The sequence below is a fragment of the Solea solea genome, chromosome 13 (assembly GCF_958295425.1).
Source record: "Solea solea chromosome 13, fSolSol10.1, whole genome shotgun sequence".
In the NCBI taxonomy this organism is placed as follows: domain Eukaryota; kingdom Metazoa; phylum Chordata; class Actinopteri; order Pleuronectiformes; family Soleidae; genus Solea; species Solea solea.
This window is the reverse complement of record NC_081146.1, coordinates 14,272,764-14,291,845: the sequence shown is the minus strand read 5'-3', so window position 1 is coordinate 14,291,845 and position 19,082 is coordinate 14,272,764. Positions and strand designations below refer to the sequence as shown.

Below are 19,082 nucleotides of genomic sequence, written 5' to 3'. Positions count from 1 at the left end.
ATTCATTTTTAAGTTTTTTTAATTTATTGTTTGGTGTCATATTTTGTGATTTTTCTCCCTGTGTATTTTGTGGGCTGATCTTCCTTTATATGTTGTATCTTGCTTGTGTCATATTTCTGTTTGTCTTTACCTGTAGTTTCTTGTTTGTTGGTTACATTCACTCGTGTTGTATCAGATCCATTCATTTTATATTCGGCACACTCCTGTCACCCACTGCCAGACTGTCTTGTGTGTTTCTTGTGTTCTCCCCGTGATTGTTACATCAGTGTTTGCAGGTGATTGGCTTTGACTTTACCCACATGCCCAGTGTCTGCCTTTTTCGAGTGTGTCCTGCATTGCAATAGTTATACATACAAGTGCACGTTTCGGCACAGTAATGTGTCTTCAAATAACCATTTTCCTCATTGTTATTAAGACCACACAGCTTGTATCCCCCCTCCCCTTGAAAAAAAGTTTAAACAGGAAAAATAACAACTAAATCCACTGTACATGTTTGCTTTTGGGGCAAAAATTAGTTAGACATCAGTCATTTCCTCAGGAAATTCAATGCTTACAGACAAATATGAGCTCACTGTGGAAGACATGATCACCCAGTGTCTCCAAATATAATCTATGTGGCGTGTATCAAAACAGATAATTACAGCATTGTCGGCTAAAATCAGGGCAGATCCGCAGCAACAGGCTGAGAGCTGATTGGTTCGTCATGGTCAACTGACTTTACTTTGTTGTTGCTCCGCTGCCTATCTCTCACTTATATTTAAACTATTAAAAATAGAGAAGCTTCAATCGACTCATTAACAGAATGTTTGCTGGGAAAAGGTCCATGACACAATATCTGATTTTCATTGAAGCAAAAACAGGATGTTGATGTCGTTTTATGTTGCTTAAAGCAAACCATTGTATCTGCCCTGTTGTGAATATATATATAGTTACAGAAGGTGTGACTATGGAGGCAGAAACATAAACTTGCTTTCAGCTTAAATATGAAATCTGCATGAGTGGGAGCTAACATGGGAAATTTAGACTACATGTTTTGTGTAGTGTGCTTTGGTTTGCTTACTTCAGGTTATAGTTTCTGTTTATTTGCAGGGTAAATTACCTGTACAGCGTCATCATTAATGGCTTTCTGAACAGATATTATAATCATTCTGATTTTGAAAAGAGGGACAATGACTTAGTCAGACTCGTTGCTTTGCAGACAGGTTTTTTGTTCGAACACAAAGACTTGAAGTGTACTGTATGTACAGTCATTTACAGTGATCAGTGGAATATACATGTAACAAGGAAGTAAAAAAAGAACTTGTGATACAAAAAATGCAAAAAAAAAAAACATGTGCTGCAACTGAGTTAAATACCTAAATTTCACTTTTTCACACAGACCTTTTTCAACAGAATAGATTAACTTACTTTGACGTATAACTGTCTATTATTACAGGTACTTTAAAAAGGGTTCTCCTCATAATAAAAGTTTATTTTTAAGTGCAATGTTAGTTTAAAAAGAAAATCAGAAAAAAGTGCAGAATAGTAAAACTGGCTACAAATACGGCTCTAATTTTAAAGCCTCTCATGATGAATATTTATGCAATAACAAAAATAAATACCAGTGCATAAAAAAATGTCATTAAGGTTAGTTTTAGTTTAAGCTGAAAGGCCCTGTAATTGGTTGATAATACTGGTCAATATCAGGATGCATTGTTATCTAATCTAGTATGTATAGTTTTACAAAACATAGCAGCCAAATGCATGAAAGTTAAAATAACACCACACATTTTTACATGTCAATGAAATGATTTTGAAACACTCTTATGCTTAAAGAAATGCGAAATAAGACAAAACTTTGTTTCTGTGTATAACATTCAACAAGCAGGTTTAAAATAGGCAATAATAATAATAATAATAGCAATGACAACCAAACAGTCACAACAATTTTACCCTGTAAAACACAGACACCAAGATTATCCTGTAAAGGAGATTTCTTTTTTCCTTTCACTCTTAGTTAAACCTGTACTAATCAACACCAGATAGGACAAAACACTTCCACACAAAGTCAGTCAGTTTTCACTCTGTTGCAGACATTTGGCCGTTTCCATGGCAGTTGTATCCGACATAGGAATTGCTTGAGTCTTCTGAGCCAGTGGGTGTGACCGTGTGAATGTGAATTTATAGCAGTACATTTTCACATGATTTATGCTGGTGTTTTACCTCTTCTTCGCCTCATGCTTCAACAGTAGGGTGGCTTCTGTCTGATTGTATTTTCCTGTGTGGGGGGGGGAGGGAATTGTTGGTGAGACATTAGGATAAAACAATACGAATATATGAAATGAATTCACCAAAAAACGTAATAGTAATGTAACTTGGGGCACAAATTATTTCCAAGAACAATCGATTTGGCTCCTGCCTCATGAGAGTGAATAAACATACTCATTTTTGGTGAGGGGGGCTTTGTCGCAGGTGACCTCTGTGAGCTGCCCCCCCTCCTTGGTGAATGTCTGGACCCCCAGCTGTTGCATACTGTCTCGGAGAGTGGAGATGCCTTTCAGATTCACGTCTCTGCAGCCAGAACACACACATAAATGATGATAAAAACCTTAAAAAAAACGTTTTTCTAATCGCTTCACCTTGAGTCCAACTTACCCATTAGATGTTCCATCCTCAAGCCTTTTGAGGCCCGGAACCTTCTGTCCAAACAGTTTTACGGCTATGGACATGAGGAGGCCGCAGCGATTTCTGTAGCAGCAGGTGGCGTCTACCATCAGGAACACCACCAGAAAGATAACCATGACGATGCCGACCACGCTACCTTTGGTCATGCTGCTGCTCTCTTTAAAGAGGAAGGACAATGTCAACAAAACACTGATGAGGTATCAATTCATGTTGGAACTATTTCTAGTTGTGCTGAACTGGCAAAGTAGAAGGCCACATACGAGGCTTTTCTGCGATGGTGAAGTTCATCTTGGCAGGGATAGAGGAACCATTAGCATTGACGGCCATGACTTCCATTTGATAGTCTGACCCGAAGGACAGGTCTTCAAGGGAGACAGTGTTGGCTTCAGATGACAGTTTCATCTCCTTCCACTCAGCCCCTTCTTTATCCTGGTTAAAGAGAGGGTGGACACACAGGATGAAATCTCATTCATCATCTCATTCTTTTTAACGTCTTTATATTTTATATATTTTTTCTTTTTTATACATATGTTTCAGTTTATATTTAGACTGTACATAGACTTGCATGCCTCTTATGTTTCTATCTTGTAACATATTCTGGAGCTGCTGAACTGTGAATTTCTCTGTGAGATGAATAAAGTATCTATCTATCTATCTATCATCTATCTGAAAGACTGAAATCGAAAGGACCAAAGAAGAGAGAGAGAGAGACGCCCTTGCCTGTCTGTATCGTATGCTGAAGTGCAGCAGAGGCATTCCACCATCATCAATCTGCTTGAGAGGGAGAGTGAAGGAATTGCTCTCTATTTTAATGGCATTGGACAAGACTGGACTGTCTGGTTCACCTACAGAGCAAGAAAGAGGAAGTAACTCATTACCAGCTGATTACATTTAACATGTTGTGAACAGATGGATACAGTTGGAACTTGATTAATAAATTGAGTGGAAGTTACTATGAGTGCTTTACCTCCTGAGGATGAATGGCAGCAGATGGTGATGTCATGGAAATATTAAGATCACGGTTGCATGAGAGACAAACAAGGAAAAATAGTCATGTCAGATGAACTGTATAATTGTACATCAAGTGAGTGATTGTTGCAGTGTATGTGTACCACTTACGTATTCCCAGGGTGCGAACGCTTTTCGTCTCCGAGAACCATCCCAGTCCTACAGCGTTCATAGCTGCAAACCGCACTGTGTACAAAGTGTAGGGCTTCAGGGCGGTGATAGCCAGGGAATCTACAAATGTGAATACAAAAACACTTCAGCATATGCACAGAAACATTGACTGAACTGAGACCCCGACAATCAACAACAAAATGTTTTTTCTACCTGAAGCGGGTACTTTCACCTCCTTCCACTCCTGTGTTGCACTTTGCCTCCACTGCAGGACAAAGCTTGTGACTGGAGTTCCTCCACTGACGGGCATTGTTTTGAGGGAGAAGAGGACTGAGGTCGGTCCAGGTGAGACTGACAGGTACAGAGGAGGGCCGGGCTGAGCTGCAAGTCAAGCAGGAAAATCAAAAGTAAAAAATTGACACATCACACTGTACATAGGCAACACTTTACATTACAGTCACGTTTCATGGAAAAAATAAGGTACCAGAGACGCAATATTATGGCAATACCATCTTATTTCTAAAGTAATATCCAAATAATAGCTTGGTAACCATCTACATGTGTACAATATGTACAACTTATGTGAAGAGTATTACCTCAAAACTAAAGATTGTGTGTGGGACATAAGTATGGCAGGATGGATTTCAAGTTAATAACATGGACATTAATATACTCAAGATATATATATATATATATATATATATATACATATATACATATATGTATATATATGTGTGTATATATGCATATATATGTATATATGTGTGTGTATATATACATATATGCATTCTATTGTCATTTCTAGTGTAATTGTCTGAAACACCAAATCAGAAAGAACCCCTTACTGTGTATTGCGACATCTCTTGATGCATTTCCAGACGTGCTGACAGCCATGCAAGAATATAGTCCGCCATCAGAGGGCAGTATCTCATCTATCATCAACACACCATTCACCACACGAATGTGGCCAGATGCAGAGTCCTGACAGAGAAAAAAAAAATATGATGAGAGGACCAGTATCACTGGACACACAGAATGTATATCCCATTATGAGTTTTGCTCTCTTCTGTGTGTCTGTTTTGACACACTCTTACCAGTGTTTGTCCACTGTGCTTGTTGAGCCAGTGCAGCTCAGGCTGGGGATGGCCGGACACATTACAGGACACGGACACTCTCTCTCCCACTAACACACTCTGCTGCTCTGCTGACACAAACACCTCTGGAGCCTCTGAAATAAAACATTTAAACCAAAATCCAAAAGTGAATATTGAGTGCCACATTTACCAGGGGGACAGAGAATAAAGTGATAAAGTGAGAATAAAACTGAACCAACCAAACACATGAAGCATGATGGTTGCACTGTCCTCAGATATCTTGTTGGTGGCGGAGCAGACATATTCTCCATAGTCGGCTTGAGCAACGGACAATATAGTCAACTGACTGCGGTCTGAGTTGAACAGGTGGCGTGAAGGGTCAAACGTTCTCGGCCTGCAAGTAGGAAAAGGAGACATTCTTCATTAATATGACATCGACATGCCATCCAAATAATTACAGTCCTGGAAAGAGGCCAGAAGAAGGAGACAGAGATAAAGTTAGTGGAGGAGACAAGTGATGCCACAGAACATTAACAAAACTGATAAGAAAATTGCTTCCGCTTTGTATGCACACTCACACACAAAGTGCCACACAACGTGGGGCACACTCGGGGGTCCAAATATCAACTTATTATGACTCAGTTTTGCTGCTAATGATAGATTGTCTCACTCTAAGAGTTGCAGTTGTGAGAACGTATGACAAACAAATTGGAAAGAGAAGAAGAAACTTTCATGCAAATTCTGACAAAAATCTACAATATGTCCATGTTATACATAATCAACATGATGAATAAACTGAGGTCTTACATGATCCATGTGATATTTGGTTTGGGCTGACCGTCCACCAAACAAACCAGGGAAACATTGCTCTCTGATCCAGCCATCACTTTTTTCACCTCTTCTCTTAGAAGCACTTTAGGAGGTACTGTAAGAGGAAATTGAAGAAGAAAACAATGTATAATATTCACACAAAAACCCACAATGTTCTTCCTTCTTAAACACCTTTTAGATTTAGTGTACCAATGCTCTGTGTTTATATCTCAAAGTATCTTGTGCTTAGTATTGTACAGTTAATAAACTGGTAGATTTGGCCTTCACAATATTTGCGAAGACAACTCATTTGCATCAATTGCGCTGGATTGAGATCTAACACTCAAATGAAGAACTTATATATAAAACACAGGACTAACAATAGAAAGATAATAATAAAAAAGCTACCCACCATTGACAACAACAGAGATAGCAAGCTCCTGATAGACAGGCCTTCCTTTGATCTGGGCGTGACACACATACGTCCCACCATCCTCCCTTTTCACACCCTCAATACGGAGCGTGTTATCGCTTATGTGACGCACGCGAGCTCCAACTGCAGTGAGGAAAAAAGGGCAAAAGCAAAACAATCATGAGTGGAGAAAAAAGGCAAATACAAACTATATTACTATAAAACATGACAAGATATTGTTTTGCATTTACAGAGCCTGTGTATCGCAGGTAATATGGATTGATAAGTGATTAATTTTTCTCTTTTGATACCCAAACCTGCATTTATTGATTTGTTTTATTATTCGGGGAAAATTAAAGCCTGTGACATGACATAGCATTAAAAAACGGCATTATAAATGCGGAGCGTTTTACATAAGTCACATCAGGGCAGCCAAGAAATTGAAATATCAGTTTCCATTACTGCTTCATAACCTGCTCCAAACTAAAGAAATGTCTGCATCCAGAATATTATCACAGTTAATATCCATCTAACACAGCAGCCCCGTGAGGCCATAGGTCATGGTCATGTACCTTTAGTGGAGATTTTTTGATTATTCCTTAGCCACTGAACTTCCACTGCTGGCCGGCCGGTCACCTGACACGGCACCACCCCATCTTTGCCTTCAAGAAACTCGTGGTATGTTTTGGTTTCACCAAATGATGGACCATCTGACATAGGGAAAGATATCATCGAAATTGAGTTTAGCCAGTACATAATTACACACTATCTCAACTCTAAATACATGGAAAAACTCAACTAACTCTTTGGGTATATGTGTGTGTGAAGCCAGCTGTTACTCACCATGAACATACACCTGTGCTTGCACATCGTCATTGTGTCCAGAGCTGAAGTCACACAAACAGGTGTACTTGCCAGCATCCTCGATTGTCGCATTCTTGATGGACAACTGGGAGGTGGTCTCATCTATTGTTGTCACCTTGTCTCCATCGTCAATATCTTCCCCGTCCTTCTGCCATGTTATATCGCCCTCTCCTCCAGCTAGCAAAGGAGAGAAGAAGCGAAAGCAGAGTTAAGTAATACTGCAAAAAAGGAAATTTCCATGTGAAAATGTAAAAGAAGTGACTAACCTTTACAAAGCAGTAAAAATTCTTCTCCCACCAACACATCCTGCTTTGTGTTAATTATTTCCATCTTTGCATCTATAGATGAAGAGAGGAAAAAAAATATTTTCTTTGAGGATTCCTGTGCCAAATGGAAACCCAAATAGCAAACCAAAATAGCAAAATAACTCCTTGCTCTTTTATCGATTTCATATTTCATGTTAAAATACAGACTTTTACCAGTGAAGAACAAAAACCATCCATTCATCAGCCTTTCTATCACTGTATTTCTTTCTAACTCCTTAATTTAACACCTAGATTTGGGGTGAAAACAGTCAGATAGTGGTTATTTTCTGACATATGTCCTGCTTTCACTTCATCACAGTCTGAATATTACAGTGTGTGCACATAAACAGAACATTACAAAACTGGCAAATTCTTAAAACAACAACAGATCTTACCTGTACCATACACCACCAGCACCAGGAGCAGCAAGGCTCGCCTCAAGAAAGGTGATTGGTTCTTCATTTTGGCTGCAGGTAACCGATCTCTTAAGACTTCAAATTTTCAGAATTCTGCTCTTTGTTCAATCCGGATGCCTTGGATTTTCAGCACACACAACTGGACGGCTGTTTAAATTCTTATCTAATAGACTTTACACAACAAACTAACATATCTTAATCTTAATTTTACAACTGGCAAAGAACGTCCAGCTGACTTTGGCTCAGTGTTGCACCTGTTGTAGAAAAGCCACCAAACGATGACCAAAGAGAGTGTCTGTGTCAGAGGTTATATAGGGGCATGACAGCTTCGATGAGAGGAAATGAGAGAGAGGGAGTGCGTGAGTGAGAGGGGGGGGGTCTTTCATCCCTCCTTTAGCTCCAACAGAGTCACTGTGTAATGTACTGAGAAACAGGAGGTGATGATGGGAGTGACGCTTGTCCCTCTCTCTGTTTTATCTTTACAACCTCACAATTGTCCTCATGTTCCCTTTGTCTTCGTAGTTGTCTGCCCTCCCACCTACCTAAAGCCTCCCACTCCCCGTCTGTCTGTCTGTCTGTGTCTCTCGCCTTTCTCTTCACCCTGCTCCCTGCGTCTCCCTCTAGGCTACCGGATGAAAGCAGGGGAGGCAGCTGCCCCCAGGGGAAGAGAGGAGAAGATGGAGAGAGATATTTCTATCATGCCATCATTTTTTCCTCCCTCAAAGGGGTCACATTCTTCCCGAGTACACGCACCACACGGCACATACACCACCAAAGTCACTACACCGCCACATTGCCTGAAAACATAATACATCCTGTAGGATGCCGAAATCAACAAAGCTCAGGGACAAGCTTGTTTTAACCCAAAGAAAAGGTTTCAGGAAAAACAGCCACTGTCCTGTGATTGTACAAAAGTACATTTAATCATCCAGTTCAGCCTGTTCAAGGCTTCAAGCAAATCAAAATAGACACTGTAGGAGCCAGAGTTAAGTTGGTTGTAGTTCAGGGTTAGGTCGGGTGGTTGGTGCAAGATCGCTTGTTACAATGTAATTTATGAACAGTTGAAGTAGTAAACTGTTGGGCTTAAGTCTTTGATTAAATATTCTCACAAGTAAAGGAACGTTGCTTTGTGGCTCTTCAGATGTTATTTTGTTCTTAGATAAAAGGTACTGTAATGGAAAATGACTATGCCATATGACTAAGACCTATTTCTGCCTGACAACGAGGCTATTTTTAAGCTTCATCTTGTGCTGTCTGACCCCTGTGCATATGAAAATGATAGCCTTAGATAGTTTAAACCGGCTTAAACTGACACTTCTTTCAACACAGAACTTCCTGTTTCTCTGTTCCTGTATCAACGAACACATACAGCGGAGAAAATAAGTATTGATCGCATCAACATTTTTCTGTTCCGGGGGCATCTTCTATGAACTCTGATCTTCAGTTCTTTCCAGAGTTTTCAGTTTTCATTCGGATTCAAGTCGGGTGATTGACTGGGCCATTCTAACAGCTTGATTTTCTTTCTCTTAAACCAATTGATTGTTTCCTTGGCTTTGTGTTTGAGATCATTGTCTTGCTGAAATGTCCACCATCTTCAGCATCCTTGTGGATGGCAGCAGATTCTTATCAAGAATATCACAATACATTTCTCCATTCATCCTTCCTTCAATTACATCTGCCAGTGCCAGATGCTGAAAAACAGCCCCACACCATGATGCTCCCACCTCCAAACTGCACTGTTGGTATGGTGTTTTTAGGGTGATATACAGCTCCAATTTATGACAGCCAAAGAGTTCAATTTTGGTCTCATCTGACCAGATTATATTTTCCCAGTATAACATTGGCTTGTCCAAATGTTGTGCAGCAAACTTTAAGCGAGCTTCCACATGCCTTTTCTTGAGCAGTGGTGTCTTGCGTGGTGAGCGTGCATAGAGGCTATGGCGGTGGAGTGCATTACTAATTGTTTTTTTTTAAACAACTATACCTGCTTCTTCAAGGTCTTTCTGAAGATCTCTGCGAGTGGTCCTTGGTTCTTGGACAACTCTTCTAATTATTCTATGGACTCCTCTGTCAGTAATCTTGCGAGGAGCACCTGGTCGCGGTCGGTTAATGGTGTAACAATGTTCTTTCCACTTCCGAATAATAGCTCCAACAGTGCTCACTGGAACATTCAGAAGTTTAGATGCCAATGCCATCCGTATGTTTGTCTACAATAAGCTTGTGAAGGTCTTGGGACAGCTCTTTGCTTTTACCCATCTTGAAATGCTTCTTGAGTGTCACCTTGGTAATGAGAAACCTTTATAGGCCACCAATTAGGACTTATCCAGCTAATATTAATTTGCACTGATAGGGGGCAGGATTGCTTCCTAAATACTGGCTTCCTGTGCCTTCTTACCCCTTTTTTTCTTCATGTGTTCAATACTTTTTCCCTGTGTCATTTCACTTACTTACACATAACTTTTGTCATGGACATTCATGTTTTTATTTCTTTGTATGTGTGGATAACGTGGGTTGTTACTGACATCTGGTGAAAATTTCATCCCAATAGCCCCATCAGAAATATATTTACTGAGAAAAATGTTGACACGTTCAATACTTATTTTCTCCGCTGTACACACACAGGAACTAACACCTTTATTTAGGCAAGCTCTCACTGACACGAGTCAGTGCATGGTATAGTATCTGCTTGATACGAATACTGTGTACTCTGCTCGTGCAACAGCATTAAAAACTCCCTGTGTTAAAACTTCAACAATCTCGACTGCCTATTTGACTCTCCAGTCTTTCCAGAAAGAACCGTGGGACAGAATTCACTGTTGTGAATTTCTGCCAGAACAGTACCACGGACACCTTGATATCTTTGACAGCTATGACATATCAAGGGATTGGAAGATATGACTGAAACATATTGAGCAGTTTGATGGATTTAGAAGCTGTTTAGAAACAAGGTTTCTGACAGTCAGGTCACTACGTGACATTAGGTTGTGTTGTCTTACTGTTGGAATCTATAGATTGTCATTCACAAACTGGAACATCAAGGGAATATTTCTATGTGTTGTTGGTCCTCGAGAAGCTTGGATACATGTGGATAGAAATGTAACATGGATGTACGGCAAGTGGAAATAAATGTGCAAACTCTTCACACAACACTCTCGCCTTCAAGATTGATGAATTAAAACAGTACCTACGAGACAAACCAATTGGAACCTGCTTACAGCTAACGACAATTCAGTGGCTTTGGAATTAAGTGTGCTTCACCACTACAGACACTTAATACTAAAATTATATTCAGCTTTTTAATGTGTTTTCTTAGAGACCACTGGACATTTCTGTAGTGAAAAAGAGCTACAGTGACTTAATGAAATGCAAACATGAGATAATATTGACATGACTGGACCCAGAAGAAGACTAGACTATAGAGAGGCATGTGACAATAAACTTTTTTTAATGATATTATCTGAGAAAATATCATTAAGGCAGTGACAGGAGCCTGACGTGGGCAAACAATAGCGTTTTAAGGGGCAGCGATTTAAAAAAATAAATAAATTATTGCTGAAAAATAAAGCTTACATTGGAAAATGTTTTACTGACTTGCATATTTATTTCAGTAACCATACACTAGATACTTAATAGACTTAAGATTATAGAATTACATTCTAATTGAAAATTGTAAAAAATAAATGACTAAAAGTGTCTTTCGGCTTTTACCTGGTCAGCGGGAAAAGAACAGGTGTTTAAGCACACACACAAAAGACAGAGAACAAAGAGAGAAACAGGTAAGAGGAAAAAGACAAATTATACTTGTTTGACAAGATGCCGCTGTGTGACAGACAAAATGGCCTTGTCTTGTAATCAGTCATCTCTCTACAAACCCATGATCTGACTGAAGCTCAGGGCCCTGATGGTGGAAAAGTCGAGGTCAGATGGAGGGTTGATCAGAGCTGCTGCGACCAACCTGACCGAATGTAACTAACATTCGAACATGTTTTGATGGTGGGAGGAAACCGGAGAGCCTGGGGGAAACCCACGCAGACATGGGGAGAACATGCAAACTCCACACAGAAAGGTCCCAGACCAGGAATTGAACGCAGCACCTTCTTGCTGTGAGGCAACAGTGCTAACCACCACTACTAACCACTGCACCACCATGCCGCCTGAAAAAAGGCTACATTAGTAGACATTTCTTCTAGACAAAAATATTAAATCCAGGTATAACCTGAATGACAAGATGAAGAAGGAGACTTTCAACAATACAATACCTTGAGTGCAGGAACAAGGGAAGTCCACTGTATTTGGGAGAATCTGAAGCCTCTTTTACTGAAACCTTTGGTGCACGGCCAATCAGCTGCCAGGATCACCTGTACCAACACATCATTAAAACCATGCACACCTGCAGCTCATCACACATACACTTTCACAAGGACACAATGACTATGACGCCAGGCTCGTAATACTAACATTTAGCTAACACTAGCGCTGACCTCCCTCGAAATTACGTGACCTTACTGACCCAAACATCTGATTGTTGCCAGGTAGGGACGCAACTGTCGTCCCAAAGGACAGACAAACAAACGTCCGAAGTAAACTGTTGGGGGTTTTTTTGGTCTGAAATTTGTCTCCAAATGCAAACACACACAAACACATGCAATTTATATCCGAACCCTTTCATCTTTGTGGTGTCAGTGCCGCTGCCATCTAAGCTTCGTTCCTCTGGGTCTTATAACTTTCATTGGCCAACGTCCAGCCTGCCCCTCCCACCTCCTCATAGATATCCTATCAGTGCATCCACAACAATGTGCATCCAGCCAATCAAAGGCTACAGAGCCCAGTGGGGGCCACCTATCAAGTTGATTATCAGGAGGTGCTATTATGGCTCATTAAAACGGAGTGTGCTCAAAATGAGGGCCGTTAACAAGGGCCATTAACGAGGGTGGGCACACACTAGGACTGCACACGTCACATTTGATTGAGTTGTGTATTTTTCTAATTATAACCCGTGTTTTCAGTGATGCTGCGGTCCAGCTGGTCCTATATTCAACGGCAAACAGCAGTACTGTATATGCTGGCATTTTGCAGGCACCACGTTGTTTATTATTAATATTGTCAATATTAAATGTTTTGCATCAGTTTGTAGACATCAGGCCCTCAGTACAAAAACCTGTCTATTACAGTCACGTCAGCAGGTAAAGAGAGTAAGTTATTGTCACTTATGTATTCCAGTGTTTCCCAACCCTGGTCCTCAGGGAACACTGCCCTGCATGTTTTAGATATTGCATGCAGGGCAGTGTTCCCTGAGGACCAGGGTTGGGAAACACCACCAAATACAGTTTATGCCACAGCTGCTGTAAATAACCAGCATTGGTAATTATCAGAATGATTTCTTATGTTTCTGTAACATTTAATACAATATAATTATTATTGTTATCCATGAATTTTCAAATGTACAGGAAACTAGAAAAAATTATATTATAATTTACTATTTAAAACAATAGTTTTAGTGGTGGAATGTTATGCGTGATGAATTTCAAGTTTTCAATTTTTAAACACGTTTTTAGAGGATTTCTAAATATTTAGAGAGAGAGAGATAACCTTATCCAATAAAATGTATTGTAAGTTGTTGATGGTTGTTTTAAGACTGCACACACATGTACACAGTCATGAGTATTTCCATCTGTTTTAAGACTTCCATTCAGTCCACCCAAGGCCGTATCCCTCACGTTCTCGGTCTCTATGAGGTGCACTGGTCCTGACAAGGTCTGTGTTTACGCCAGAAAAGGTCCTGAATAGGAAACAAATACAAAAACACACACACACACACAAACTGAACGTTTTGTGTTCCTCTCTTTGTCTTTGTGAGCAAAAAATAAACACGATTTTGAGGACACTCTGTCTGAGCCAAACCTCCACACTATTCCTATAATAGACACCACAAACGTTCCCTCTCTGATGCACAGAGATACACTTTTCTGACTTTTCCCACTGCACAACTACACTGACGCAGTACGTGTAGAAGCTTATGTCACACTGTTGACATATAAGCTTATACGTCAGGGATGTGGCAGCTAAGGAGTCGGCAAGGCTGTTTGCTTTGAGACTACAGACTCCCTGTGTTCTCGTGTGCCTGTTTTCACAGATAATACACTACAGTGAACTGTACAACATAATATATTTAACGCTGCCATACAGCACATATGACAGAAACAAACAAAAACACATCCATACGGAACGCAGGCTGAAAGAAGCAGAGGCCGTTGAAGACATTAGGACGAGACAGGCAGGAAGGAGTGAGAGACAGACATGGACTCTCGTGACTGGAGAAGACACACCCTCACTCTCCTCATTTGTGTGAACAAAACATTGTTGTGTGTCTGTGTCTGTGTCTGTCTGTCTGTCTACATGTATTTTTAAAACGTCTTTAGGATCTTCTCTGGCATAAACATTGACCTTGTCAGGAGCAGTAGTCCTGATAGAGACCAAAACCTGGTCCTAAAGAGCAACCTAATTTCTGAGGTACTGTTTGGGGTCAGGGGTCAAAATGTGAATTGTGGTTATAGGTTAAGGTTATATGCTTAGGTATAATAGCTAAGGTTAGGGACAGTGTTTTGTTTAAGCTCTCATTCACTATCTTCAGCTTCATTCTCCATATGACGGTCTTGGGGGATGGGGTACACCCCTGAATAGGTGGCCAGTCCATCCAAGGACAAACCACCATTCCCTCTCACAATCACATCTACGGTCAACTACAGAGTGTCCACTTTGGGTGGAAACCAGAGTACCAAGAGAAAACCAGAGGAGATCATGCAAACTCCACACAGAGAGCACTGAGGTTGAATTAGAATCGAAACGGTTACTTTCTTGCTGTAAGGCTAGCCACTACCCTGCTGTGTGGCTCCACTTTCTGTTGAAATGAATGGAAAAAAGTGGCTGCATTCAAATCATAAAAGTTAATGTTTTTGTTGTTGAATTTAGTCTATTTGTAAAAGTCTATTTGTAAAGTGCACATCAGGAATGTCTGGCTCTCTGTCTGTTAACCCAAAGAACTATATCTGGTAGCTTCTGCAGACATCCAAAACCAAGTTACCGTGCGTTACCGCGAGATCTTAGAAACACATAGATTTCACCCAACCAATCAGCACCCAGAAATCCAGCTACATGAAAAGGCAAAAAGTGTGGTCGCACGGCTCTGTCTTCTCCTGCTATCTATGATAATATCTCAAAAACTAATGATAGTAAGTTGATGAAATCAATCAGGACAGGGGTCCGCGAGGACCATGATTGGGACACACTGTTCTACAATGTTCTACAATGTTCTAAAATGATGTTCCTATTCTATTTAAATTCTTCTTGTTGTTTTTAACAAAGACGGGCAAGGAACCATATATGATACCTTCATGGATCTTGAGTTCCTAAATGAAAACAATGTACATTCATTAATTTATTCATTTTTCTCAAGCCTCATTTTTTCATTTTCTTTTGCCTCTGCATGATGGTTGTGGGCAGCTGGAGCCACAGGTGGCCTGCCCATCACAGGTGTGACCAAACAAAAAAACACAAAAAAACATATTGAGCGAGTATTGAGCGAGTACTCCACTGTTAGCCAGACTTTGTTTGTTGACTTTTTTTTTATTTTTTATCACTTAAACATTTTTACTAAATAAATACAACTCATGATATTGCAAATCTGATATGGCAGCAAAAAACATTGTGCATTGTGATCTATGAATGTTGTTACAGTGCAGTCAGTATTATGATAATAGTAACCCATGTTTATGCTCACATTAGTAAAATAATCTCTGTGACTGAAATAGCATCAGACCGGACTCCAAACAAAACCAATACTTCCCTTCTCCTCTCTTCTGTCTATTGTTTTCACTGTGAAAGTGACAGCAAAGCAGCTCCTCGCTATATTTAACCTGCTAATATTTATACACAGAAAAGACAGTGAGGGTGAGGCCTTGAGTTCATCCAAACCTTCGTGTACGCCAACCATTGTTGTCACATAAACAAATGATAAACAAACAATGCAGCACACTGTCGTCCTTTATGTCACATTTGAGTGCATTGTGTGTGTGTTTTCACCGCGTCGCCTCTATTCTGAGCCAAACTCCAGCGCCTCCTCATTTGTTCAGCTAATAACAGGAGTAAACCAGACAGCTTCCTGCTCTTCCTGGCTTCTTGTACTGTACAGGAAACTCATAGTGAAATAGCAGAGGACTCACGCACAAGTGAAAGACATGGTCCCCAACATCTGTCCTCCCACACGGGACCTCATCTAGTAATTGCGTTTTACCTTGCTTTTGAGGGAGCTTATTGTAACATCAGGGCTGTAGATGAAAATGAGCCCTTTGAAAACGCTGGCATGTTTCCATAAATGTTTAATCAATATGAATATTCATATTTAAAAACCAAAGGCACAAACACGTTCTGCAGATCATCGGCTGATTCTGAGAATGGTAGAACATCTGAATGCATTGAATAATCTCAGAATAATTGACTTTGCATTATACCCAGGGTCTGCAACCTCTAGAATCAAAAGAGCCAATGTTGATGCATATTTCTGACCCATAAAATGAAGAGGACATCATGCAATACGTTTTATCTGTAGATATAAAAGAACAAAAGTTTGTTGCATCTATGAAATTTAAAAACTACAACAAAAAAAACATGTCTTTTTTACCTGTTGGCACGTGGAGGCCTACCTTGAAATAAACCTCAAATCTTTGTAGATTTATTTAAAAATAAATAAAACAGTTTAGATTTTATGCAGTTCTTGCTTGAGAGAAGCATGGAACATGGGGATTAGACACTCAATTGGACACTCTAAATTGACCATAGGTGTGAGTGTGAGAGTGAATGGTTGTTCTCTATGTGTGTGGCCCTGCGATGGACTGGTGAACTGCCCAGGGTGTATCTCGCCTATCGCCCTATGTCAGCTGAGATTGGCACAGCACCCCCCCTTTCTGGATCAGATCCTGGGAGCTGATTGATCCTGGTCCAGGAGGTTCCATCTGCAGTCGGCAGTAATAATACTGTATAATAACATACAATAAACCTTTAAAATGATTTGTTTACTGTGTTGCTGGTAGTGTATTGGGAGTTGGGAAAAGGGAAGTCTCTTTCTTTATGTTGTGCCACGGTTTTCCCCGAAGCCTGGATGTACAGTAACACAGCGCCTGTTTAGGAACAGCTTCAGAGAAGTTTGCTTGGTTTTTGTTTTTTTTTGGCCACATCCCTCATCAAAAAGCTGAAATCTAAACAATCCTGGGTGTCACCATTCAGTCTCTCAACGGATCTTTAATCTGAGCATCAGGGGCATTTAAATCCACTCTGACAGATCCAGCTGCAGATAGTTGATGGTACATTGCTTTGACTAAGATACAGCCAGCAGCAACTATAGCAGAGTGCTAGTTAAAATAGATTTTCAACCCTTTGCATGCGTCATGTGAAAATGAGCTGATGATGTGTGAATAAGATCAGAAATGTATTTGTTATCCACCAAAGAAAACTAGCTTTTTGATGCCATTTAAAAAGATGGTGCTTAAATTAGAGAAAAGGAGGCTGTGCACTTCAACTGCTGCAACAAAATCAAGTCTCTCTTGCATCCAGGTTATTGACGTTTGTAAAAGTTAACTGCAATTGTTTAAAGACGTCCTCTGTCTCACCTGAAGCTGTAATATTCACAATGGCTGCAAATACAAATAATGAGGAGAAAGGGTCAAAGTAGGATCTTTTTTTTTTCTTTTCAAATTACAGATTGATTTTTGTCATCTTTTATCCCTTACTATGTGTTTTTATTATCTATATATTCATTTTACCTTAGTTTTACTCCTTTATTTGCTTTTAGATGACATTGACATTGTTTTATTAACTGAGTGTTGTGGATATTGTCACCGAGTGTCCTGTTTTTGTCCAACAAGAAAACTTGTTTTACACTCTAAATATCTTAAACCCTGGCTCAAAACTCACCTCTTCTTCTTAGCCTTTTCATTGTATATACTTTATATTATCTTCTTTTAACATTTTGGTGTGTTTTTATGTTATTTCCTGTATTGCATTTGACATTCGTATATTTTGGTACTTTTTTTATACTTTGTACAGTGACCTTGAGTGTCCAGAAAGGTGCCTATAAATAAAATGTAGTATTATTATTATTACTTTTTTTATTAAAAGGCTCATCACTCATTCAGTTCATCACCAGTCATGGGCCCGGTCAATGTTACTGCCTGTCACTAAAATTCAAAACACAATCAGGAGCAACAATAGTAGGAAGACAGATGGTTGTCAGCTTGTCTCCATACTAAACATTTAAGTAATTTAGTGTACTGCACGGGCTGCGTCTGCATTTCTGTGCTCAAGCGTGGAGAGTTTACTTCTATACATTCATCTCCTCCACGGAGAATCTGCTGAAAACGATGTGCAATTTATGTCTCTTTAAGTCAGTAACAATGGGACACTTCAGTCAAGATTTATGTTGACATTTTGAAATAAAGAGGAAGTTGTTGACCACGCCGTCCCAGACTGAGCAATTCAAACCATATTTTTTTGAATGAAAACGTGTTTATTTGAGTTCAAGATTATTGTGCATGTCATGACATGAGTGAATGAATCCATGTCCAAACACTGCAGGAGGCTGAGAGCGCTTTGCCAGCGGCCGATGTTTCACTAGTGTTTCCGTTCCAAGGATGTTTCCCTCTAAACACATACAGTGTTTCATTCAGCCCACATTGTTAAAACAAACAGTCACGATTGTCTGCTGAGCTCTGGATTTTCAGTCAGTGATTTTAGATAAAGGTTAAGAAGATTTGTGTCAAGGGACTTAGTGCAAAACATTTAACTATATACATGGGTCCATTATATTCAAACAGGTGGAGAAAGAAATATCAGTTAATACAGACTGAGACCCACAGATGGGCTAAAGGACATATATTACTGTGTCAGCACATGAATTTGCTTATTATTATTATTATTATTATCATTATTATTATTATTATTATTATTATTATTATTATTATTATTAATAATAATAATAATAATAATAATAATAATAATAGTATTATGATTATTATTTTACTTAAGATGTATTAAACAACACATACAGTATATAATATATAAAAAAAACTCCTAAAAATGTCAGGTTTACCTATTCAAGATAACATTGAAAATAATATTGGTTGTTACTGTCTCACAGCAGCCTGTATCATTTCTCTCCTCTTACACAACTGGCAGTAAAATAGTGAGACAAGTTATATTATGCACACATTTGCTCTTGTGATATTTTTTAGTTTTTTTTCTGATTCTTTTGATGCCTCATCACTTACTCTCCTGTCATGCCCTCCTATGCAATCAGCTCATTTCGTCACACCTGTTGTTCCACGCCCCCTTTACTCACCTGCAGCTC

General features: G+C 39.6%; 1 protein-coding gene across 1 annotated transcript; it reads right to left on the bottom strand.

Annotated features, from left to right (window-relative positions):
* Positions 1 to 1,236: 1,236 nt before the first annotated feature.
* ncam3 (neural cell adhesion molecule 3) lies at positions 1,237 to 7,970 on the bottom strand. Its single transcript, XM_058648014.1, has 16 exons — positions 7,664 to 7,970; positions 7,230 to 7,301; positions 6,943 to 7,140; positions 6,672 to 6,809; positions 6,100 to 6,243; positions 5,685 to 5,802; positions 5,117 to 5,271; positions 4,878 to 5,011; positions 4,629 to 4,764; positions 3,997 to 4,164; positions 3,783 to 3,903; positions 3,385 to 3,511; positions 2,925 to 3,093; positions 2,635 to 2,821; positions 2,422 to 2,550; positions 1,237 to 2,257 (listed from the first exon to the last, which is right to left on the bottom strand). Exons 1-16 carry the CDS (start codon positions 7,728 to 7,730, stop codon positions 2,215 to 2,217), a joined length of 2,106 nt encoding a protein of 701 aa, XP_058503997.1. The 5' UTR covers positions 7,731 to 7,970; the 3' UTR covers positions 1,237 to 2,214.
* Positions 7,971 to 19,082: the final 11,112 nt, after the last annotated feature.

Bases quoted from the DNA above. Each gene is read 5' to 3' on its own strand.
- ncam3 (XM_058648014.1), bottom strand. From the start codon at position 7,730: ATGAAGAACCAATCACCTTTCTTGAGGCGAGCCTTGCTGCTCCTGGTG. The intron at 6,810-6,942 runs GTGAGTAACAGC...TCCCTATGTCAG, and splicing joins AGCACAGGTGTATGTTCATG to ATGGTCCATCATTTGGTGAA. The intron at 3,094-3,384 runs GCAAGGGCGTCT...CTCTTTAACCAG, and splicing joins TCAGCATACGATACAGACAG to GATAAAGAAGGGGCTGAGTG.